Raw genomic sequence first — 25,127 nt, 5'->3', positions numbered from 1 at the left:
ATTGTTTGAAGATCTATGAGTTGTTGTTGTTTTTTAAAAAATTGATCTAATAATACTTTTTTTAATCATCCACATTCGGGATTGTTGTCAGCAATCTTTTTTTCCCCAAGCCTAGATACTGTCTGGATGTTGTTTGCATTGCAGTTATACTTAAACAGTCAACTCTGCTCCACAACTGAAGAAAGTTATAGTACTTTCTTTTATTAAATATAGATGGGAATCCTATGTCTGTTTTAATCAGCCAAAACAAGAGTGCAACTGAAGCACTGAGCCTCTTAGCATGAAAATTTCACCAATCTTCCATGGGCAGACTCAAATGGAGCATGTTTTGTCATTGTTTTTATATAGGCCAACTAAATCTTAATGTCAAAACATCTTTACCTTTGAAGTGGTACACACAGAGTGAATCTATGGCTACCAGGACTATGTTTAGGCAGAGAAAGTTTTATAATTTCAAATGATAACTGTCTTTTTGCTATTGGTCTTAGGCACGATCTATCAATGCTAAGCACTTTTATAGCCTATTGATTCTTCCAATGTGAGAGAATTTATTCCTGACTTTAATCAGTGAAACTGAGAAGTCTCCAGTCTTGACGAGAAAGATCGGGCCCATTGTTGTGTACCTATATTCCAGTCAAGAACAGAAACTACAGTGGTGCCTCGACTTACGAATTTAATCCGTTCTGAAGGCACCTTCGTAGGTTGAAAAATTCGTAAGTCGAAAAGCGCCATTGGAAACGCGATTTCCCATAGGAATGCATTGGAAACGGAAAAATCCGTAAGTCGAAGCAACCCCATCTAAAAATCCGTAAATTGAAAAAACCCTATCTAAAATTGCTGCGGTTTCTGTTCGGATGTTGAGAAATTCGTACGTGTGCGGCCATTTGCCCCATTCGTAAGTTGAAAAAGTCGGTTGTCGAGTCGTTCGTGAGTCGAGGTACCACTGTATTGCAAAGCAAGTACCACTTCCCTGCAAGGGGGGCAGTGGGGCAGCTGCCCCCCCACAGACGTCCTGCCCCCCCCAACAAAGTCCCCCCCCCAAAAAATTATTGGCTATCCCCATGCTCCTCTGAGTTTTCTCTAGCCCAGTTTTCTCTAGCTTCAGAGCAAATTCTGTCATCACTGAGCAGACCAGCTGCTCCAAACCAGCTGAATTGTAGGTACAGGTGCAAAAGTACTTTAAGGTCAGCCAACCCCCTTCATCAAAACTATTGGTTGCTCTGCAAACTACAAAGGCAGATGCTTTGTAGGCGCATGAGCAGTAGCTCTTGACAAAACTCTTATTGCTGGCTGTGAATTAAGTGGCCTAGTAACTTAGGTAGCCTTTTGTTTGAGGAGTGACTTTTCTATTGTTTATTGATTTTTATTTATTTATTGGCAGGTAGGAAAGGATGGCGCTTCTACTTTGGGTCCATGCCAGCTTTGCATGTGTTTCTTCCTTCAGAAGTCAATCCCATTCCTGCAGTAAGCTGTGGGTTGTTTGTTTGTTTTGTTTCAAAACTGTACAAAACTAGTATTTGAGTACGTAAATGTTTGCTGTTGTGGGAATTCTGAAGCTTAACATAAGGTATCTCGTCTGTGAGGTATGGATTAGGTGGGCTTGCTTAAAAATGGAGAGCACTTTCATACACATTACTTAACGGGAGAACTGCGTTACAAAATTCAGAGCACTGCAAATTTTGAAGGGAGGCTGCATTTTAGTTGGCGTATTATTTCAGAAAGCGCAAATTGGCCCATTTCCCTCCTCGGCATAATAACAACTTCCCCTGCACTAAACCGTCTCTGACAGGCATTTCATAGAATCATAGAGTTGGAAGAGACCACAAGGGCCATCCAGTCCAACCCCCTGCCAAGCAGGAAACACCATCAAAGCATTCTTGACATATGGCTGTCAAGCCTCCGCTTAAAGACCTCCAAAGAAGGAGACTCCACCACACTCCTTGGCAGCAAATTCCACTGTCGAACAGCTCTTACTGTCAGGAAGTTCTTCCTAATGTTTAGGTGGAAGCTTCTTTCTTGTAGTTTGAATCCATTGCTCCGTGTCCGCTTCTCTGGAACAGCAGAAAACAACCTTTCACCCTCCTCTATATGACATATATATATATATATATATATATATATATATATATATATATATATATTATTTAAAATATATTATATATATATATTATATATATATATTTCCTCAAAAATCTCCAGAGAAGAAAATATCACAACTTAGCATTTATTTATTTCCCAGTCTAAAGGTGTGTCCACTATATTGAAAGGCTGTTGGTACTGTGCATTAGCGCAGTAGGGTAAGAAGCAGCATCCACAACAATGAGGTGCCCTACTAGTATCTGGAGTTCCTTATAAGCACATTTTTCATATTATTCTAGAAGTAAAAATATCTAGCCCCTATCAGAGGGACAGATGAAGATTGTGTTTTTCTGTCTCCAATTTCTGTAAGTCCTTTTTGAAACAAAGGAGTTTTGTTCATAAATTGAAGAGTGACCTCTTTCCAACCCACCTATCCCTTTTCCTTTTCTTCTTCAGGTGCATAGATATCTAAAGGACTACGTGTTATACTGCAATCCCTCCTGACTTGCAGTCACTCAAGATGACTGGAATGGTTTGCTGGGCGTCAATCTAGCTTCCATATGCATGTTGGAATCTTCAAAAAGGTCCTCAGTGAATCTTCAATGCTTACTGGGAGGAAATGTCCTCTGAGATAATTGGGACCCAGATGGTTTAGGCCGCAGGCATGTCAAACCTGCAGCCCTCCAGATGTTTTGGCCTACAACTCCTATGATCCCTAGCTAGCAGGACCAGTGGTTCGGGAAGATGGGAATTGTAGTCCTAAACATCTGGAGGGCCGCAGGTTTGACATGCCTGGTTTAGAGGTTTAAAGGTCAAAAGTAGCCTCTTAAATGAGGTCCTGAAATTACTTGGCAGCCAGTACAGTTGTCTTACGATAGCTGATGTATAAGAATATCAGGTTGAGTTGATCAAAACCAGTGTGTCCCAAACCTCCACAAGAACATAGAATGCACTTATAGAAATCTTGACAGACCTAGACTTACTTCAGCTTCAGTAAGTCCTAGATTATGAAACAACCTCCGATAGTACATGAAACAACATTTTAGCCATCTGTCTGTCTTTCCATCTGCCTGAGGTTCCACCATTACCTCCACCTCCATCATCAACAGACTTGCCAGTAGACGTTTGCCCAAATGTTAAGTCTTCCAGAACCATGGTTCAAACTGTCCTTTTACGTGCAGAGAGGCATGCTGGTAAAATCTTTGTGCTTCACTGCAATGATATGTTGCAGACACGTCACTTGAATATCACTGAGAGGGGTATCAGATTTGTTGAGGAACTTCCCCAACATCTGGAAAGCTGAAATTTGGCTCACACATAGTCCACGAAACCCTGATTAAGCAGTTCTGAAAACACAGCATTTTGACGTCTACAAGCTGAAATGCACAACAGTTTTTAGCTCATAATAACAGCTGGCCCTCCAACACGGAGCAAGTCAAGCCATACATGGGGCTGAATGCTGGGCTGCAGGAGTTCCAAAACAGCCTAGGATGAGGAGGAAAGAAATTTGCAGTGGCAGGCAGGAATGCAAGCCTGAAAATGGGACAACCCATACATGTCATATAATGCAATAGTGTGACACTTCCCCCTTCACTTGCTTTAGCAATCTTGGCACGGGGAGAGAAATAATACCCAGGGAGAGCCAGGAATATATCTCGACTTGCAGAACACAAGCTGTGTGCCTCTATCGTACAGACAGATGACACAAAACAGGGAAATACCCACATGTGTTTGTTTGAAATAGACATCTAGTCCTGATTTCATTGTATAGCTCAGAATGAGTTTTTATGTATACTATACTTGGATCTAACAATGTGTACGATCTGTCAATTTGCTAGCTTGGAAAGACCATCGCTAACAGTCTGCAAAGTTCCCCCCAAAATGAGCTAGCTGTCGAAAACAATGGCTAAGAGCAGGGGTCAGCAAGGTTTACCTCGCCTGGACCAGTTCACTCCAGCGGAGATCCCTCTGTGGGCCGGATTGCGATTTCCAGCGTCTGCATCTGCACAGACACAATTTCTGGCGTCTGCGTCTGTGCAGACGTGATTTCTGGCACCACAGAAGCGAGTTCCCGCGCTGCGCCGGTTTAGCGCAGCATGCGGAGACTCACCAAGCAGGCTGCTTGGTTCGGGGGTGGCTTGTGGGCCAGTTAAACAACCCCTGTGGGCCGCTTGTGGCCCATGGGCCTTAGGTTGCCAATCCCTGGCTAAGAGCAACAAATCTCTACTGGTTCTTTAAAGTTTTGCACAAGATTAAGCACATGAGTTAGAATTTAAGCCTAGCAGTGGGTTCAGCGGCTTGCTGTTTCCTAAAGGGAGGCACTGGATACTTCCTTTTCTTGCCTGTTTCCTTTTTCTTGCTCCTCTCAGCCAATGCTGCAAATGCTGGACTTTAGCAGAGCACCAGCATGGGTCGCTGCTCTCTTCGCCTGGACAGGGTGCTTCTAAATATCTTGTCCTTTGCACCTGAAACATTATTTGCATTGGTAAGTACTAGATTATTTACCTAAGTCAACCAGAGTGCATCTTGATTATCTCTACTGCTTCTTCCCCCTCCCTATCCATTTCACGCAGGTTGGGAAAGGGTCACATTGTCTGATCCAACTTTCTATTTACTTTATTAGCAGAAAAGGGAGAGGTTTATATGCACACAATTAGAGCAAATAAGAGTTGTTCCACTGGATCCTGTTTCAGTAGCATTTAGTCACATATTATATTGCTTAGGAGGCACCTTAAAGGAAATCTTTTTTCCCTGTAGGAAAATTAATGGATTTCATGGAGACAGGGTTTTTTTTTTTCCTTTACAGCAAACATACAAACACAACCATTGTTCTTTATTATTAATCATAATATGATTTTGAGCACAAAACACTTTAACATTCCTTTATGTCCATGGGAGGGTTTGTGGAATACCTGCTAGTCCCATTTTACAGGTGGCAAAATGAGCCTGGAAGCAAATGAAATAATTAGGAGAATCCGGTGAGTCGACATTGAGGTGGCGTTGCTTTTTTCATTTCATTGAAGAACTGTAATCTTGTGTGAATGTTTGACTGTACAGGTGAATTTGTAAGCAGTTTAAAAAAAAAAAAGCTTGCCACTGTGTAATATTTCCAAGTGATTGTAAGCTAGTTTTGAGCAAGTCGCCTGTTCTGATTCAAAACTAGTACTGTCTGAGGCTGGCCTGCTGTGATTTGTTTGATTTGATGTCCACTTTGCACCTTGAGTGTACACCATTTGTACCCATGATTTACACGATCACATTTAAAGGACCCATGCATGCCTGTACACCCACACACACACCAATGACTGTAGTTGCCCAATACAAACTACAGCTGATATGAAATAGGACTAGGCATGGGAATGTTGTTGTTTAGTCGTTTAGTCGTGTCCGACTCTTCGTGACCCCATGGACCAGAGCACGCCAGGCACTCCTGTCTTGCACTGCCTCCCGCAATTTGGTCAAACTCATGTTCGTAGCTTCGAGAACACTGTCCAACCATCTTGTCCTCTGTCGTCCCCTTCTCCTAGTGCCCTCAATCTTTCCCAACATCAGGGTCTTTTCCAAGGATTCTTCTCTTCTCATGAGGTGGCCAAAGTATTGGAGCCTCAGCTTCACGATCTGTCCTTCCAGGGAGCACTCAGGGCTGATTTCCTTAAGAATGGATAGGTTTGATCTTCTTGCAGTCCATGGGACTCTCAAGAGTCTCCTCCAGCACCATAATTCAAAAGCATCAATTCTTCGGCGATCAGCCTTCTTTATGGTCCAACTCTCACTTCCATACATCACTACTGGGAAAACCATAGCTTTAACTATACGGACCTTTGTCGGCAAGGTGATGTCTCTGCTTTTTAAGATGCTGTCTAGGTTTGTCATTGCTTTTCTCCCAAGAAGCAGGCGTCTTTTAATTTCGTGACTGCTGTCACCATCTGCAGTGATCAAGGAGCCCAAGAAAGTAAAATCTCTCACTGCCTCCATTTCTTCCCCTTCTATTTGCCAGGAGGTGATGGGACCAGTGGCCATGATCTTGGTTTTTTTGATGTTGAGCTTCAGACCATATTTTGCGCTCTCCTCTTTCACCCTCATTAAAAGGTTCTTTAATTCCTCCTCGCTTTCTGCCATCAAGGTTGTGTCATCTGCATATCTGAGGTTGTTGATATTTCTTCCAGCAATCTTAATTCCGGCTTGGGATTCATCTAGTCCAGCCTTTCGCATGATGAATTCTGCATATAAGTTAAATAAGCAGGGAGACAATATACAACCTTGTCGTACTCCTTTCCCAATTTTGAACCAATCAGTTGTTCCATATCCAGTTCTAACTGTAGCTTCTTGTCCCACATAGAGATTTCTCAGGAGACAGATGAGGTGATCAGGCACTCCCATTTCTTTAAGAACTTGCCATAGTTTGCTGTGGTCGACACAGTCAAAGGCTTTTGCATAGTCAATGAAGCAGAAGTAGACGTTTTTCTGGAACTCTCTAGCTTTCTCCATAATCCAGCACATGTTTGCTATTTGGTCTCTGGTTCCTCTGCCCTTTCGAAATCCAGCTTGCACTTCTGGGAGTTCTCGGTCCACATACTGCCTAAGCCTGCCTTGTAGAATTTTAAGCATAACCTTGCTAGCGTGTGAAATGAGCGCAATTGTGCGGTAGTTGCAGCATTCTTTGGCACTGCCCTTCTTTGGAATTGGGATGTAGACTGATCTTCTCCAATCCTCTGGCCATTGCTGAGTTTTCCAAACTTGCTGGCATATTGGGTGTAGCACCTTAACAGCATCATCTTTTAAAATTTTAAACAGTTCAGCTGGAATATCATCACTTCCACTGGCCTTGTTATTAGCAATGCTTTCTAAGGCCCATTTGACTTCACTCTCCAAGATGTCTGGCTCAAGGTCAGCAACCACACTACCTGAGGTGTACGAGACCTCCATATCTTTCTGGTATAATTCCTCTGTGTATTCTTGCCACCTCTTCTTGATGTCTTCTGCTTCTGTTAGGTCCTTACCACTTTTGTCCTTGATTATGGTAATCTTTGTACGAAATGTTCCTTTCATATCTCCAATTTTCTTGAACAGATCTCTGGTTTTCCCCATTCTATTGTTTTCCTCTATTTCTTTGCATTGCTCATTTAAGAAGACCCTCTTGTCTCTCCTTGCTGTTTTTTGGAAATCTGCATTCAGTTTCCTGTATCTTTCCCTATCTCCCTTGCATTTTGCTTGCCTCCTCTCCTCCGCTATTTGTAAGGCCTCGTTGGACAGCCATTTTGCTTTCTTGCATTTCCTTTTCCTTGGGATGGTTTTCGTTGCTGCCTCCTGTATAATGTTACGAGCCTCCATCCATAGTTCTTCAGGCACTCTGTCCACCAAATCTAAATCCTTAAACCTGTTCCTCACTTCCACTGTGTATTCATAAGGGATTTGATTCAGATTGTATCTTACTGGCCCAGTGGTTTTTCCTACTTTCTTCAGTTTAAGCTGGAATTTTGCTATAAGAAGCTGATGATCTGAGTTACAGTCAGCTCCAGGTCTTGTTTTTGCTGACTGTATAGAGCTTCTCCATCTTTGGCTGCAGAGAATATAATCAATCTGATTTCGATGCTGTCCATTTGGTGATATCCATGTGTAGAGTCGTCTCTTGTGTTGTTGGAATAGAGTGTTTGTGATGACCAGCTTGTTCTCTTGACAGAACTCTATTAGCCTTTGCCCTGCTTCATTTTGAACTCCAAGGCCAAACTTGCCAGTTGTTCCTTTTATCTCTTGATTCCCTACTTTAGCATTCCAGTCCCCTGTAATGAGAAGAACATCCTTCTTTGGTGTCATTTCTAGAAGGTGTTGTAGGTCTTCATAGAATTGGTCAATTTCACTTTCTTCAGCACCGGTAGTTGGTGCATAAACTTGGATTACTGTGATGTTAAAAGATCTGCCTTGGATTCGTATCGAGATCATTCTGTCATTTTTGAGATTGCATCCCATTACAGCTTTTGCCACTCTTTTGTTGACTATGAGGGCCACTCCATTTCTGCTACAGGATTCTTGCCCACAGTAGTAGATATGATAGTCATCCGAACTGAATTCGCCCATTCCCTTCCATTTTAGTTCACTGATGCCCAGGATGTCGATATTTATTCTTGTCATCTCATTTTTGACCACATCCAGCTTACCTCCACTCATGGTTCTTACATTCCAGGTTCCTATGCAATATTTTTCTTTACAGCATCGGACTTTCCTTTCGCTTCCAGGCATATCCGCAACTGAGCGTCCTTTCGGCTTTGGCCCAGCCGCTTCATCAGCTCTGAATCTACTTGTACTTGTCCTCCGCTCTTCCTCAGTAGCATGTTGGACGCCTTCCGACCTGAGGGGCTCATCTTCCAGCGTCATAACTTTTATATGCCTGCTGTCTTTGTCCATGGAGTTTTCTTGGCAGGGATACTGGAGTGGCTTGCCAGTTCCTTCTCCAGGTGGATCACGTTTAGTCAAAACTCTCCACTATGACCTGTCCATCTTGGGTGGCCCTGCATGGCATAGCTCATAGCTTCTCTGAGTTATTCAAGCCCCTTCGCCACGACAAGGCATTGATCCATGAAGGGGAGGCATGGGAATACCCAGGTTCGAATCCTACTCAGCCAAGGATAGACAACCTAAGGCCCGGGGGCTGGATGCGGCCCAATCGCCTTCTCAATCCGGCCCGTGTCAGTGTGTTTTCACATGAGTAGAATGTGTCCTTTTACTTAAAATGCATCTCTGGGTTATTTGTGGGGCCTGCCTGGTGTTTTTACATGAGTAGAATGTGTGCTTTTATTTAAAATACATCTCTGGGTTAATTGTGGGGCAAATGAATTTGTTCATTTCCCCCCCCCCCCAAATATAGTCCAGCCATAGCTGCCAAGTTATCCCTTTTTTACAGGGATTTTCCCTTATGCTGAATAGGCTTCCTCACGAGAAAAGGGAAAACTTGGCAGCTATGAGTCCAGCCCACCACATGGTCTAAGGGACGGTGGACCGGCCCACGGCTGGAGAAGGTTGCTGACCCCTGCCTTAAGGTGGGGGAAGGGAGAGAGTTACATATTTCATACAGTATCCTTTAGCCAGCTTAATTCATTTGTAATCAAGTCAATAAACAAGGCCAGCCTTTTCATGCTGGACTTTTCATGCTGTTTTATTCTGTTTACGTTTGTGTTTTATGGTGCACTGTGCAAACGGTTGCTTTTTAAAACTGTCTTAAAATTTTGTGGTGTTTTGATTTTCAGCTTTTAATACTGGGTTTTCTATTGGTATCCTATACCATGACTGCTGCTTTGCAAGATTCTCCTAAAAAGTAGAGAATAAATAAATGCTCGTGAGAGAAGTGAAGATTTTCATATAGTTTAGTCCAGGCATCCCCAAACTGCGGCCCTCCAGATGTTTTGGCCTACAACTCCCATGACCCCTAGCTAACAGGACCAGTGGTTGGGGAAGATGGGAATTGTAGTCCAAAACATCTGGAGGGCCGAAGTTTGGGGGTGCCTGGTTTAGTCAGTATGTGTCCCAAACAATGAGGTGCTAATTTCCCCATGTCAGTAGTGCAACTTGTGTCTGTGGTGCCATTGTGCCAAAGCATTGGGCCTGAACCATGATATATTATTATTATTATTATTATTATTATTATTATTATTACTACTACTACTACTACTGCTACTACTACCTACTACTATTACTATTAATGAAATTTCTACGCCACCCTTCATCCAAAGATAGTGCTTAATTATTTAGAAAATAAAATGCATGTCGGGTTTCAAAGTCCTTTAAGCTCTTCTTTTTAACATTAGGTTGTGTGGACAGGTGTGTGGGTCAAGCACAACATGAAATAATTGGGAGCTTGAGGCAAAATAATAATAATAGCCATCCAAATGAGTTGGCAGGACAATACCAACCTATCTTCTGATAGCACGTTATTGTCTGAGGCTGGCCTGCTGTGATTTGTTTGAAGAGAGAAAGGCACTCTGCAAATGCTCTGAAGCACTTTGGTTGATGATTATTACTTCACTTGTTTCTGGATTATTGTCTTATGTTTCCAACTGATTGCAGCCACTGAACACAACTGCTAGGGTTTGTGCACTACCGACTTCCTGCCCTGCTTGTGGGCTTCCCAGAACCAAGCCCAGTCCTGACTGTCACTTCTGAAGACAAGCCAGCAGGGTCCCTTGGTGGCAGGGGGTGTGAACTTGAATAAAATATTGGAGCCAGGGGTGGGGAGGGCAGGTAAGCCCCAACCCCACATAATCGATCGCATGACACTTTGTGCAAAGGCTTTTGAAATGGCAACGCCCATCAATTGGGGTCGGGGTCGGTGGCCCCCTCAAATATTTTGGGGGGGCCTGAAGGGACCTCTGCCCCTAGGAGTTGGCTCCTCTGCTTGGTAGAATCCAGTCAGAACTGTCTCCTGCGACATTGTAAGTGGCAAAGGCTCTCTCCGCGTGGGGTCCTCGTCCCATCCGTCGGCTGTGAGGGACCCCAACCTCACGGTCGCCCGCATTACAGCTCCTGCCACAAGGAAGGGAAAGTCTCTCTTCTTCTCTCCGACGAGTGGGAACGGCATCGATCTCCCGCTTCTCGCTCCGGAAGATTAGATAATGTAAACCAAACCCGGCTCCTCGTCTTCGCACCCCGCCCTTTCCCGCCCCACCGAACGCAAAGCGCGCCAGGCCGGGGCGAGCGGCCAAGCCCACGAGCCGCTGCTGGTAATCCCCCCCCCAAGCTGGCGGGCAGTGATGCCAGAGGGATGCAGCCCTCCGGGCGGGCCGAGACGAGAAGTGCGCGAGGGAGGCTGCGCGCCCCGAGGAAACGGCGGGAAGCGAGCGAGCAAGCGAGCGGGCGAGCCGGGGGGTGGGGTGGTTGGGAAGGGGGAAGAAATGAATATTTCAGGCGGAGTTTCTAATTAAAGAAACTCGGGCTGCTGGACCCCCCCCTTTCCTGCCTTCTTTCCCTCCCCCCCCCCCCCCCCGCTTGAGCCGGGACTACTCATTTTACGTCTGCGGGGAGGCAGCATAAGAAGGGACCGGGGCGGGGGAGCCGTGAGGGGAGAACTTCAGTGGCTGCGAGGCGAGAAAGCGGCGGCGCTCGAGGGGCTGCAGAGCGGGACTTGGGGGAGCCGGCCGTCCACCCACTTGCAAGTCGATACCGTCTGACTTGCGGCGGCGGCCACCTCGCGGATACCCTATATAAGCCTCTATAAAAGCGCGCACATGGAGTAGGTGGAGGGAGACCGGGCGGCGTGCGCGCCGGGAAAGGAGGCAGAGCGCGGCGAGAGAAGTGAGGCTCCGGCCGGCGAGGAGGGACACCCCGTGACGCGCACACGCACATCGTCAAAGGGCAAACGGAGGCAGGTAATGCTCCCGAGCGTTCAAGGATCAGGAGACGACAGGGCGGACGCGCCCGGATAGCGGGATCAACCGCGCGCCTCGCGCCAACTTCAGCCGCTCTCTGGCCAGAGGCGGCGGCGTACTTGCGCTCGAGCACCTCCGGAAGGTGTTGCTCAACTGGCTCGACTCGCCGGCCCAGCCAGCCGATTCACTTGCTGAGCGGCGAGTGAAGCGAGGGGAGGGAGCCCGAGGCACCAAGCCGCCGCCCGGCAAGGAGGAGGGTCGAGCTGAGAGGGCTGTGGCGCCCCGCTCGCCAAGGAGCAGCAGGAGGAGGCTTTGCCTAGCGAGTGTTTGCACGCCGTCTTTCTCGGGGGTGGGGCAGGGAGGAGGAAGAGGAGAAGCGGAGCGCAGCAGCCGCGCTTGGAACGGAGAGAGAAGAAAGTCCTAGCCAAAGTTAAAGCGCTTCCTTGAAATCGCCTTGATTTCAACGGATGGAATCTTTGGCTCTTCTCTTCGCGAAATCGACGGGGCTGAGAAGTGCAGAGGCAGCTCTGGCTGGACTGAGCCGCCTTTTTCGAATGAATAGGTCGCTCTCAGCCAGCCAGATGTTCATACCTCTCTCTCGCTCTCTCCACGCCGGACTTGCTCAGCCTGGTGCCTTCCAGATGCGCTGGCTGCGGAGAGTCGCAAACCTAAGACATCTGGGAGGCACCAGGCTAGCGAAGGCTGCTCTTCCTCGAGCACCCGCAAGCCACGTGGAGGAGGACCGAAGGGGCAGGCGCTTCCCAGACCCGCCGATGTGCCTGCGTAGGGTTTGGCGTCCGCGGAGAGAGGGGGGTTAGGCTAGGTCGAGGATGGGGGACCTGCGGCCCTCCGGATGCTGCACTCCAGCTCCTATTAGCCCCAGCCAACAGTCAGGGATGATGGGTCGAGGGTTCAGCAACATCTGGAGTGCCACAAGTTCCTACTCCGCTGGACCAGAGCATCTGAGCCTGCGCGTCCCACTTTGGATTCTCTACGTATGCCCTCGGATGTAAATGTAACCACTTGATAAATTAGGCTACTTGCCGAGCGAAGAGGGGAAACCCCACCATATTTCCTCATCAAATTAGGGAGAGCAAAGAAGCGGCCAAGCTCTTCTCGGATCAAGGCAGCCTGCTGGCTAGCCAAGCGCTTAGGGAGCGAGTAGACTTGATAGGCAGCCGTCTCTTGAGGGCCCCACCCCCTTGCAGAATGCCGTGAAAGCTTGCCAGACTTTTCCAGGCAAGACTCTATTTACCTGCCTGGCATTTTGCACTTGCTTCTTGCTTCCTCGGCCTGCCTCTCCTTACGCAAAAACAGGTTTCCAAGTTTCCAAAAGGAAAAGAGGAGGGGCGGAATCCCCTTTGCTTCCCCTGCGCCTAGAGTTCGCTTTTCATATAAAGCCATGCCGATCTCCAGTAGAAAGCAGGGGGGGGGGGGGACAAGCAAGGCTGTGAGGCAGGCTGCTGACTTGGGAGAGGCGGGTTGCCTTTGGTGCGAGGCGGGCGGTTAGGAACCTGTGCGGCCCCAGTTGCTGGACTTCATCTCCCATCACCCCCTGACCATTGGACATGTTGTCTGTGGCTGATGGGAGTTGGAATCCGACAGCATCTCGAGGGTCCACGCTGGACCTCATCCCTGGTGTAAAGGCTCCGGAGTAAAGTAGCATCATCAGCAGTGGCGTCTCAAGGCGCCCTTTCACCATTCGGTGGCACCGCCTCTGGCTTAGAAGCATTGATTCCCACTCTTGGGGCTCTTCCCAGTTAAGCGAGAGGGGTGAGTAAGCCCTTCCCTTCGTGCAAGGCTCCCTCGCGTGCCAAACAGGCAAGGAGGAGTTTCAACGCTGGCGCTCAGGTCCTGCTTTGGAAGCCGTGCGCTCAGAAGGGTGTCTTCTGCCAAGCTGATCTGAACACTCCAGAAAGCAGCTCCTCTTGCAAATCCCTCCTAGCCCTCTGCTGCTTGTGGACTCAATGAGGGATAGGGCTGTGCTTCTTCCTTGTTTTCGAAGTGAAAAGTTTATTGATTGGTTGATCTCCAGGTCCCACCCACTGCTTTTAAAACCAAACCAAAACCCCAACACCATGTGTTGAAAGTATTCGATACCCATCTTCTGTCCTAAGCAAGCGCTCTTTAACTCCGTGGCACCAAGATCAGGGCAGTGAGTTCCGTATCAAGCGAGTGAGACGCGAATCCCGCAGGGGAAATTCAGTTGCCTTCTTCTTGCTACTAGATCCTACTTGGCTAAAGAGCAGAGAGAGCTGCGCAGCCAGCTGGGGATCTGGGTCCTCCCCCTCTTTTAAGTAAAAAGAGAGAGAGAGGGAGAGAGAAGGTTAGAAAATCTGGGCGCTCTCAACTTGAAGGGAGAATAATTGCTTTAACTTGCCACTCGCTGTTCGCGTTGATGTGACACCTGGCAGTGACACATATCTCCCCTCCACAGCTGGTTTCAGGGAGTGGACTCGGAAGGTGGCTCCATCTATCCTTCGGAAGCGCCATGGGCAGATTCCTGAGATCTCCTGCGTTGGTGGGGCTGGTGCTGGCGATGCTTTCAGCGGGACATTGCGAAGAGAGACCCGAATCTAGCGCAGGGCTGAAGGAAAGGCAGAACCTCTTAAACCTAATCATGGAGATCATTCAGGAACTGAAAAAATACCATCTGGAGGAGGACGAGGAGAACGGGGTTCAGTACAAACAAGACTATCTTTTGGACCGAAGAAGGGAAGTAGTACCCGATTATGGATCTTACTCAGAAGAACAGAGAGTTGGTAAGTCAAATAATAACTACATTGTGTTAGAGAAGACACTGCAACCTGTTACGTTCGTTTTTCTTTTGGCGTTAAACTTTACAAAACGGAGAGCTCGGTCATCAAGCTGCTAGTTTGCATCTGAGAAATCTCGGGGGGGGGGGCTTGCAAATTGCTCCAGTCCTCCTTAATTGTACAGTGGATTCCTCAGTGCTGTAACCGCTCTGAAGGCAAACGCCAGACTAGTAAAGCTCCGCTCCCGTTGAACGAGGAATAACCATGCTACGTGCTCCTTCGACGATCGATGGCGCTAAAGAGCAAATTAATAGGTTGAAATCCGAGAAGCATCATCTAAATGAGATTACTTTGCGATGTGTGTGCTCCGAGGCTCGCTAACAGTTCCTTGTCTGTTATTCTAGTCTAGTCAATTGCAAATCTGAAACTCTCAGAAGTTTCTTTTTAAAAGTTTTCCATAGTTCGAGGGTTCCCGTCCTAATAGACTGGTTTGCATCAGTATAAGGCAACTTCCTATGCAAATTCACATCTGATTACTGCTAGTCACTCGGATGTCTCCCACAGGTTTTCTGCTTCTTTAATGTTTTTTTTCTAGATTTTATCTTGAAGGTTAAGAAAATTTATATTGCATTGATTTTAATAGATGAGTGAAGTAGTTACAGTATACAGTTCTGTATAACAACCGAGAAAAGGGGCCTGAAAAGCACAGGACTGTAACAATATACTAATGAGGAGAAATTTACAATAAAGCAGGAAAAATATAATTACAAATGCCAAGTATTGTATGTATTGAAGAATGTTCTAAATCAGGCATGCCCAACTTTCAAGAGACTGAGATCTACTCCCACTATAAAAAAAAACAGTGATCTACCAAAGTTGTTGTTGAGCAATTTCTTGGGGGGGGGGGCGGAGGAGTGTCCCGGGATCTACCACGATATATCTACCACGGACACCCCACGATCTGCCGGTAGATCACGATTTACCTGTTGGATGGCCCTGTTCTAAACCGCTGACTGCAGGTGAGTTTTTGGTTGACACCTGGAAAAACTCCCTTAGCAACTAAATTGCATTGGTTGAATGAATATTTGTCAGTTTCTCGTGGGGAATGTTTTTTTGAACTTATCTGAGGAAGATCTTTGAAGCATGTCTGCTATCCGTTGTTTAGAACAGTCTTCAATACAATGTTTGTGCTATGCAATTCTTTGTAAGCTTCACAGAAATGAACACTTTACAAAAAAAATGACAAAATATTCCAATTGTGAACTTATTAAGGCTACTTGTAGACATACCTTGAAAGAGTAGCATGACAGTTTTTTCGGCTGCATTGCAAGCTGTATTCCACTCCTCATGCTTTAATTTATCAACCAGAAAACAACCTCCAGCTTGGAAGCACCCTTCCCTGGCTTTGAGACAGCCAACTGTTTTTGTTGTTGTTGTTGTTTTGGTCCCCTCTAGGCATCCAACTTGTTTATTTCCCGTGGTTGTACATTGTTTAACTCTGAAATCTGCTCAGATAGGGGAGATAGCTTTGTGACTGGCACAAGGGCAAACCAATCAGCACTGCACATAGTCCAGCCCTTAAGAGGGAGGTGCTTCATGATTGATACAAGGGCCAGCCCATCAGTGCTGCCCAAAACTGATTTATGCTCTAAACCAGAACAGCAGCTACCCCACCCCAATTCTCCAAACAAGGCTGTGTTATATACATAAGGTATGCAGAAAATGTGGCAGCATACTCATTGCTGAAATGTAAGCAGTTCTCTCTCTCTTGGCTGCTACTCTTCAGAAATCAATGGGGTTTGATAGTGCTTGTACTGGCTGGATTTGTCTCTGTTATGTATTGAGAAATGCTATAATTATATTTCTATGCCTGTGTTTTTGACACCACAAACATGTTTCTGGGGAAAAGTCTTACCAATGTCAAAATTTCTGTTTAAGAACTGTTTAAGACCAGAAATCAGGACTAGTTGCAGACTAAAAAATTAGCCAATTTTAGTCATGTTTATATCACTGGAACTTTGTTTAAAATCATACTATTTGGCTTAGCTACTCTGAAACAGCATTTCTTTGTAGGGGGCTCAATTCTGCAGTAAATTATTTCAGAAATTTGGCTTTAGACAATTAGGCTACAATTCCTGTCTGTACTTTCCTGGGGTTGAATCCACAGGATTGCACTGTTCACAGGATTGCACTGTCAAATCTTATGTGCAATACTAAAAGATTTGCAGACTGCACATGTAAGTCCCTTGAAAATGGGAATTTAGGCTTATCATAAATACTTGCCAATTAGAGCAAAGATAGTTGATCTGCTGGATCCTGTTTGAGTAGTATTTAATCACATACTGTATTATATTGCTTAGGAGGCACCTTAAAGGAATGGTGAAGATTTAGACCACACCCCATGGGTGGCACCGAATTGCTCCCCCCTCCCCGCTGCAAATAAATGGCTATAAAGCACAACAGGAAAAGAAAGGGGGAGATTCCAAAAGGCTGAAAAAAGTTATATACTGAAAAACATCCCAAGTTCTGATGCATCTGGAACTTGGGAGGTTTTCCTTGAAAGAGTGACAAAGTGAGAATTCCTACAGAGAGTTCTCATTAAGCACAGTACTCAAGTATACCATTGCTATTGAGCAATAATAACCAGGCAGTGGGTGTTAAAATTTTCAGAAAGTGAAATTTCACTTGCAAGGGTTCCACATGCCAGTGTAGATTCAATCTACCAGGAGTTATTCTAATAAGGTGCAGCTCCTCCCTCCCAGTCCTGTCAGCCACTATAATATGGTAATGTCAGCTAATGTTTAATAAGATTTGCATCCAGATCTAAACAAGCTCATTTCAAAGTAAATTCTCAAAGTAATAAGGTTGCTTTGGGTTGTATACAATACTGTGCATTCTCTGACTTAAAATGCTGAATTACTTTATAAATTTCCACAATTTTGCACAATATATGCATAATATACACAATTCAGCTAGTCACAGGAAAAGCAAGGAACTATGCAAAACCCTGAAATCTAGGGCAGGTACCAGGCTTGAGTGACCCATCAGTGCTGTTGATGGACAGCCATGGTGCTGATGCAGACTCCCTGCCTTGTGCTCCAATTGGGTCGTTCTGGCACCAGTGAATGGCAGTGGTGCTGCCAATTAGCCCACCCCTGTGGGCTTACCCAGCAGCACCAACACTCTTCCTTGGGGAGCAAAAGTGGCTACTAGTTTGAATTTGTGCCTGGTGGTCACCATTTAAAATTCCCTACACTGCAACGCTCCAGAGCACCTGGCAAATTTCTACACCGTTGCGTTATGAGAAATATAAAATGGCGGCTGTCCAGTACTGATCAGAATCAAACAAATGCCCACCTCTCCTAGGAAACCCACCATCACCAATACAATCGCTTAAGTGGCATTGGCACTAATACAACCTAACCAGTGGCAATTACTGCAGGAGGTCCAGGCAAGGTAAACATCAGCACCAATGGTCTCTCCCAGAGTGTATAAGCCCCAGCATCTGCCCAACTGTGCTGGATGTTGACTCATTAATTGAATCTGTAAGTTGAATCCGGCCTATTATGTAGAAGCCTGTAAATTTCTAGGATTTATTGCATATTGTGCTAGATATAGGTCAGAGCATTTGTCTCTCTGCTACCGTGTTTCTCCGAAAATAAGACACCGTCTTATATTTATTTTTCCTCAAAAAACCAACAACACTATGGCTTATTTTCAGGGGATGTCTTATTTTTTTATTAAGCATGGTACAGTTTAACCTACAAAGTTAAACTGCCTATCACTATGGCTTATTTTGGGGTATGGCTTATATTCCTTCAATGCTTAAAAATCCTGCTATGGCTTATTTTATGGCTACATCTTATTTTAGGAGAAACAGGGTACATGGAAAACACCCCTTCACCCAGTAAACTGGCCCATCAAGAACAGTCATCTAAATTTCTCCCTGTACAAGATTTTCTTTTTCTTTTAGCATGCAGGCGGATGAATGATATTAAATACTGTATTTAAATAAATAGAGGAGCACTCAAAAATATGACTCCAGCTGCAGTTTGAAATCATAGAATCCATCACAGTCTGTATCAGCCCTCCCTAACCTGGTGCTATTCATGTTTTGGACAACTTTCGTGAGGAATGTGTTAGAATAAATTTCCCATTTTTTTTCAATGGATCTGGGGTCACTTTTCAACTTCAATGGATTTTGTATGGGGACTGATTTGTAAATCTGGGGACTGTCCCCGGCAAACGGGGACACCTGGTAACCTTATGTTAGAAACAGATTTCCCACTGAAAACCTGCCTAATGGCTTGAGCTAGGTGTAGAACCACTGTGCAGCACTTAATTGGAGCACAACAGCTGAAGTAGAACCTGTTCTACACGAAATAAAATTGTGCTGAAGCAACTTGCCAACTTCTGAAAGGCTTCCCCCCCAGCAGTCTCGCTATCATTGCAAGGAACTACAAGCCAGAACTCTACCTATCAATCATCTACTGCCTGACTGTCCCGAGGCACTTTTGAAAGAAACGTCTAAGCATTTAATGTGGCACATGACACAATTAGGTCAAATATTATAAGGTCAATTCAACTGAGCTTGACTATGCTTCGAAGTAAATATTTACTTAGAAGTAAATAAATGGTGAATTTGGAGAATGTCTAAAACTTACCAGTGAATCAGATCCAGTTGGAAGTAGTTCTGACTTTAAATGCAACAAGGGAATTCAAAGGCCACTTAGGCATTCATTTATGGTAAAAAAAAAGACAAGTGCAATCAACACGGATGTCTTAATGTAAGTAACAAAAAGCAATAAAATATGACACTAAATCAAGGAGACAGCCTTGGAGCTAAAGAGGATTTCAATAAACTAGTTGCATTCCCCTTCATTTAATACAAGACGTGGGGAAGCAAACCACATGAATAAGAAGCAAGTAGATTATGTTGTCCTCCCTTACCATACTGTGGTTACATTTCCTGAAAATATGCTCCTATTCAGTCAGTTTCTCAGACCGCGCTTGATGAACATTTGTGCTCTGGATAACAAAATGCAATTATTTGAGAGGAATTGAGCTTAGGAACTAAACAGGACACTACAGATTCTGTTATGCCAAACTCCAGGTTCTTCATTATGGCTGTCTATACATCTGTATATGCCTGTTGTCTTTGTCCATGGAGTTTTCTTGGCAGGGATACTGGAGTGGCTTGCCAGTTCCTTCTCCAGGTGGATCACCTTTAGTCAAAACTCTCCACTATGACCTGTCCATCTTGGGTGGCCCTGCATGGCATAGCTCATAGCTTCTCTGAGTTATTCAAGCCCCTTCGCCACGACAAGGCATTGATCCATGAAGGGACTGCAAGAAGATCAAACCTATCCATTCTTAAGGAAATCAGCCCTGAGTGCTCCCTGGAAGGACAGATCGTGAAGCTGAGGCTCCAATACTTTGGCCACCTCATGAGAAGAGAAGAATCCTTGGAAAAGACCCTGATGTTGGGAAAGATTGAGGGCACTAGGAGAAGGGGACGACAGAGGACGAGATGGTTGGACAGTGTTCTCGAAGCTACGAACATGAGTTTGACCAAACTGCGGGAGGCAGTGCAAGACAGGAGTGCCTGGCGTGCTATGGTCCATGGGGTCACGAAGAGTCGGACACGACTAAACGACTAAACAACAACAACAACATACATCTGTATATGTAAATATATGTGTTAAAACCATATAATGCAAAATTCTTTAACATGAACATGACATGTCAGTAGATTTGCATGTTTTACTGACACTCCCATTAATCATCACATACCTAAGCAGTGGCACCTGTGTTTCAACAGCTCAATTCAGATGCACAAACATGGTGCAGTTTGAATGTCTAGGAAGGTGACTTGGAAACTACAACTAATCCAGAATGTGGCACCTAGACTGATGACTGGGAGTGGCTACCAGGACCATATCACACTGGTCCTAAAGGATCTTCATTGGCTCCCAGTATGTTTCCGAGCACAATTCCAAGTGTGGGTGCAGACCTTTAAAGCCCTACACCTGAGGGAGCGTCTCCACTCCCATTGTCTAGCTCTGAGGACCTTTTGGCGGTTTCCTCACTGTGAGAAGTGAACTTACAGGGAACCAGGCGGAAGGCCTTCTCGGTAGTGGCACCCGCCCTGTGGAACTCCCTCCTATCAGATGTCAAACAGATAAACTATATGATTTTTTTAGAACACATCTGAAGGCAGCCCTGTATAGGGAAGTTTTAAAAACAGTGGTGCCTCGACTCATGAATTTAATCCATTCCGAAGGCACCTTCGTAGGTCGAAAAATTCGAAAAGCGCCATTGGAAACGCAATTTCCCATAGGAGTGCATTGGAAACGGAGAAATTCGTAAGTCGAAGCAACCCTATCTAAAAATTCGTAAGTCGAAAAAACCCTATCTAAAACCGCTGCGGTTTCCATTCGGATGTCGAGAAATTCGTAAACATGCGGCCATTTGCCCCATTCGTGAGTCGAAAAATTCAGTTGTTGAGTCATTCGTAAGTCAAGGTACCACTGTATTTGGTGTTTTATTGTGTTCTTTAAAAGTCTGCTGGAAACCACTCAGAGTGGCTGGGGCAACCCAGTCAGATGGGTGGAAGAATAGTGATAGTGAGAATAATAATATTAGGTGTTATTCAAACTAACAAAAGATGTTCATGGACTTGGAATTCCAAAATGAAGGGCACATTCATATTATTCCATTAAGCTGTCCTGTTTCCTCCCCCAATTACATCAGAAGAGCTAAGCCAGGAGCAGCTAGAAGAGGCATGGCATTCTTTCTTGTGAAGAAAGAGATGGGCAGCCAGAGTGGAATCCAATATACCACTAAATCTCTTTAAACTTGTGCATACAAGAGCTGCCTAGAAGCGAGAAACATTTACATTTGGAGTAGGACAGAAGCTGACTGCTTTTGCTCAAAAGCCATCCCACTTGTTTCCAATGGCACTTGCTTCCCAGAATTGTGAAAAAATTAAATTCAATCCCAGCTGTTTTTACTCAAAATGTTACTGATTCCAGTGGGCGTTAATTGCTATAAACACTTGCTTAGGTGTATCTAGGTGGCGTTGTTTTTTTTTTTTAAGAACATGAGAATTTTACAAAGGGCAAATAATGAGCCTACACTTACTTGGTTTTTAAGATCCATGAAAATGCCATTGCTCTTTTCAACCAGCTTAACATCTTAAAATGAAAAACCTCTAGAAGCTAAATGTACAGAACATGAATGATAATTCTGTTACCAGTGTTCTTCATTCCTTTTAACAGAAATAGTTCCTAGAGATCTGAGAATGAAAGACAAGTTTTTAAACCATTTAACAGGTAAGCAGAATTTAACATTCTAACATGGTACTTTTGCCCGCAATTATTCTCTTATGGTGCTAATTCAACTGACCCACTGCTTCTTTTCTCCCCCAGGTCATCTTTATTTTGGTCCAAAATGCACTAAACACTTTCATAGACTTTACCATCATACAAGAGACTGCACCATTCCTGCATGTAAGTGCTGCTGTCACACAAGAATCCATTGCCAGACATTTCATTTAGTTGCATTTAATAAAGAGCCGTCTTCCAATGCAATTATTATTCGGTTTATTTAAGGAGTTTGTGGAATTGCAGTAATTAAACAGGCTGCTGTATAGTGAGACTCAAATGTAAATTTTACTCAAGGGTATATGCACTGAAGAAATGGACACAAGCTAGCCATGGTTATTAATTTCAATGGGTTAGTTGAAGACAACCAGCAGTACCTATAAGTGTGAACTATGAGTTTCATCTTAAATTTCCTAAGCATAGGGCAACATCCAGCATCATGTGAGCAGACTTCTCCCTACAGATCTGCTTCATAGGGTCTTCCAACCACCCAGAGCAGATGTTGGGAGTTTGCAGGTGGGAGAACCCATTCTGTCAACAGCAGTTATTCTGCTGGCAGACAGACACTGTTGGATTACACACACAGAGTTGCAACCCACGGGACAATATTTTAAGTGCTATTGCTGTGACTCCTGCAAGAGGCCTCATGGCTTTAACCATCAACTTAAAACGTACTTTCTGCAGGCAGCTCATATTTGTATGCAAATTATCTGTCAACTCCTTTGCCTTTGGTTTGCAATATAGTAACTTGGAACTTAATAGTACATCAGATAAAGTATAAAATATGGGTTTGAAGCACTGGGATATATATATGCACAAGCTGTTAAGAAGTTGTTTAACTGGCAGAAGTCACAGCTGACACCAATGCCACACTTATTAAAATGATGCATTTCCTTACATTCCAGGGGCAGCCTAAAGCCAAAATCGTGTATACCGTGTTTCCCCTTTTTTAAGACACCGTCTTACAACTTTTTTTCCTCAAAAAAACACACGGTGGCTTATTTTCAGGGGGTGTCTTTTTTAAAAAAAGTGTCGGTACAACTGGGTCCCACTGGCTCAGGACGCTTGGCGCTCTCTTCCGCGCGCATTTTCTGCCTCTTCTATTGTCTCCGTTTCCCCTCCTCCCCATCCTGAATCAAGGGCTCTCCTTCCTTGGAGGCTTCTAAGCAGAGGCTGGGTGGCCACCTGTCTAGGAGACAGACGTGCACACGAGGGGGGGGGGACTTCACTCAGTGAGGTGGATTTAAACCTCGTAGGATGCCAGAGCAGGAGGCATACACGAAGCTGCCCACCGTCATGTTGGTGTAGGTGGGACTGCGCTGGTCGCAGTCGAAGCACTTGTGGTTGGGTGGGAGCACTGGGAGGCTGCTCATCTCCCTCAGCAGCTTTAGGTGCTTCTCCTCCTGCTTCGGCTTGGCGCTCGCCGCCATGGCTTCGAAGGCGGCGGCGGCCGGGTGTGTGCGCATGCGGAGGAATAGAGGCTGCTCCCCGGGCTCTCTCACGCTGGCCGGGGAATGAGGAGGGAGGCTGGGACCCGTCCCGCTCTGAGACGCGCGCGAGGGGGACCGACGGAAGGAAGGGGAGGGGGGAAAGGGAAGGAGGGGGAGAGGAGCGGCGTCAGCTCTCGGCAAGGAGGCCAGGGCAGCTGAATGATGAGCCAAAGAGGAACCTGCGCGGCACCTTTTCTCTGTCGGGGAGGGGGGGGGAGAGAGACGCGATCACAAACATACAGAGAGAGACAGATGCGCACACAGGGGGGGGGAGAGAGAAAGACGCACGGGGAGAGAGAGAGACGCGCACGCACACACAGAGAAAGAGACGGACGCACACACACACACACACAGAGTGTGCAGCGCTGCTTCGCGCTTTGTCAGCGCTGCAGCCGCCGCCACTTCCGAGCGCCAACCCGACCTGGCAGGCTTCCTCCTCCTGCCATGGCTGGCATTGCAGGAGCTGGGTCCTGCTGGCTTGTGCCCTTGGTGCTCCGTGCGGCACTGCTGCACGCTTTATCGGCGCTTCAGCAGCAGCCACCGCTTCCGGGCACCGACCCAACCCGGCAGGCTTCCTCCTCCTGTTGTGGCCGCCGTGCTGGGTCCCGCTAGCTGGCTGGGGCACTCGGTGGTCTTGCTCCGCATGTCGCAGAAGTATGGCTTATTTTCGGGGTATGTCTTACATTTCTCAAACGATTAAAAACCCTGCCATGCCTTACTTTTTGACTACGTATTAAAAAAGGGGAAACACGGTAGTCAAAACACACTGGGTTCAATGGTGGGTGGGTGGGATTGCCAAAGTCATTTTTCCCAGAACACTGGCCCCTTTTTATTTTTCGTCATGCATGTGAATCTGAATGTGCACAAGTTAATTGCCTATAAATTGCAGGCTTACTGTAAACTCATCATCCAAGAGCCTAAGAATGATAACTATGACTCTTAACTATTGCGTTTGGGCTTTTTCTTTTCCTAACCTAGGCACACCATTTTGGAAAAAAAAATTAATAGAGTTATGAGGCAACACTAATTGAACAGTTCCCATCCAGCTGGTTTTACCCTGTTGCACATCACTGCTTGGGCTGCTTAGTTTCTCAACAGACAGTCCTTTCAACAGATAGCTGATAGATTATATTAGTGCGCTATAGGGAGGAGTACTTAATGGCACATCTTTAATGTCTGTTCCACCAGTAGCCTTAGCCTGACTTGGCAGCCATTTAAATACCTTGACTCACATTTTGATTTGTTTATTCTTGGCAACTGTGCATAAAAAAAACTACTTGCATGTGCAAGTCAGACACATGTCATTTGCTGTATTAGAGAAAATTACTAATTCCACTGCCAATCACAGAATTAATTCCCTTACTAGATTAACTGTGTTTTTGTACTATCCAAAAACCATAACAGCAGGGCTTTTACACACACATTAATGTTTTGGCCTTCAAAGTAGGTTGCAGAATGATTTAATTCAAATGTGAAGGCTCCCGAAATAGTTTCTTTTCAGGCTGCAGTTCACATAAAATTGATTACCTGAATGAATTTTGCAGGTATAGTTTGATAAGCAGCCTAAAAGTTCGATCCTTGCCATTAGATTTTATGAAGTCTAGAGGTTTCACACATTGCTGACCTTCACACAGTAAAATGAACAAGCCTTTTCTCTGCACATGTGCAGTCTCTGTATGCAAGGCTCTAATTAACCAGTTTTCCATTTCATACTATGCTCACCAACTTTGGAACAAGTCATGATATTAAGCCATGGTTTAAAGCTGAGATAATATCCTAGCCCAGATGAAATGAAAAACTGTAATTAGCTGAAGACTTTCTGATTTGCTTGCTCACATCAGAAAGGGAGGAGCAAAGGGCCTATATGCACAGATCAAATCCTTGCTCATATCTTGATTTATTAAGCTAGAGATATGATTATCTTACTCTGGCCATTTCATTGTCCCATATTCAAGCTTCCCACCAAGTGTACATGTCATATGAGCTTGGACCAATCCTGACTGATATATATACATTAGCAGGTACAAGTTAGCAATATTCACATTATTACGTTTTTGTACA

General features: G+C 45.3%; 1 protein-coding gene across 1 annotated transcript in view; it reads left to right on the top strand.

The window, feature by feature from the left end:
- Positions 1–11,365: 11,365 nt before the first annotated feature.
- The window catches only part of ALKAL2 (ALK and LTK ligand 2), a 15,963-nt gene continuing 2,201 nt past the window's right edge, over positions 11,366–25,127 (top strand). Inside the window, exons 1-4 of the mRNA XM_035109927.2 lie at positions 11,366–11,435; positions 13,873–14,197; positions 21,472–21,525; positions 21,622–21,702. Coding sequence (XP_034965818.1) covers positions 13,927–14,197; positions 21,472–21,525; positions 21,622–21,702 — 406 coding nt within the window. The 5' untranslated portion in view covers positions 11,366–11,435; positions 13,873–13,926. The remainder of the gene's footprint in view (positions 11,436–13,872; positions 14,198–21,471; positions 21,526–21,621; positions 21,703–25,127) is intronic.

The sequence above is a fragment of the Zootoca vivipara genome, chromosome 3 (genome assembly GCF_963506605.1).
Source record: "Zootoca vivipara chromosome 3, rZooViv1.1, whole genome shotgun sequence".
In the NCBI taxonomy this organism is placed as follows: domain Eukaryota; kingdom Metazoa; phylum Chordata; class Lepidosauria; order Squamata; family Lacertidae; genus Zootoca; species Zootoca vivipara.
The sequence above is the reverse complement of the archived record's forward strand: the minus strand, read 5'-3'. Positions and strand labels throughout refer to the sequence as shown.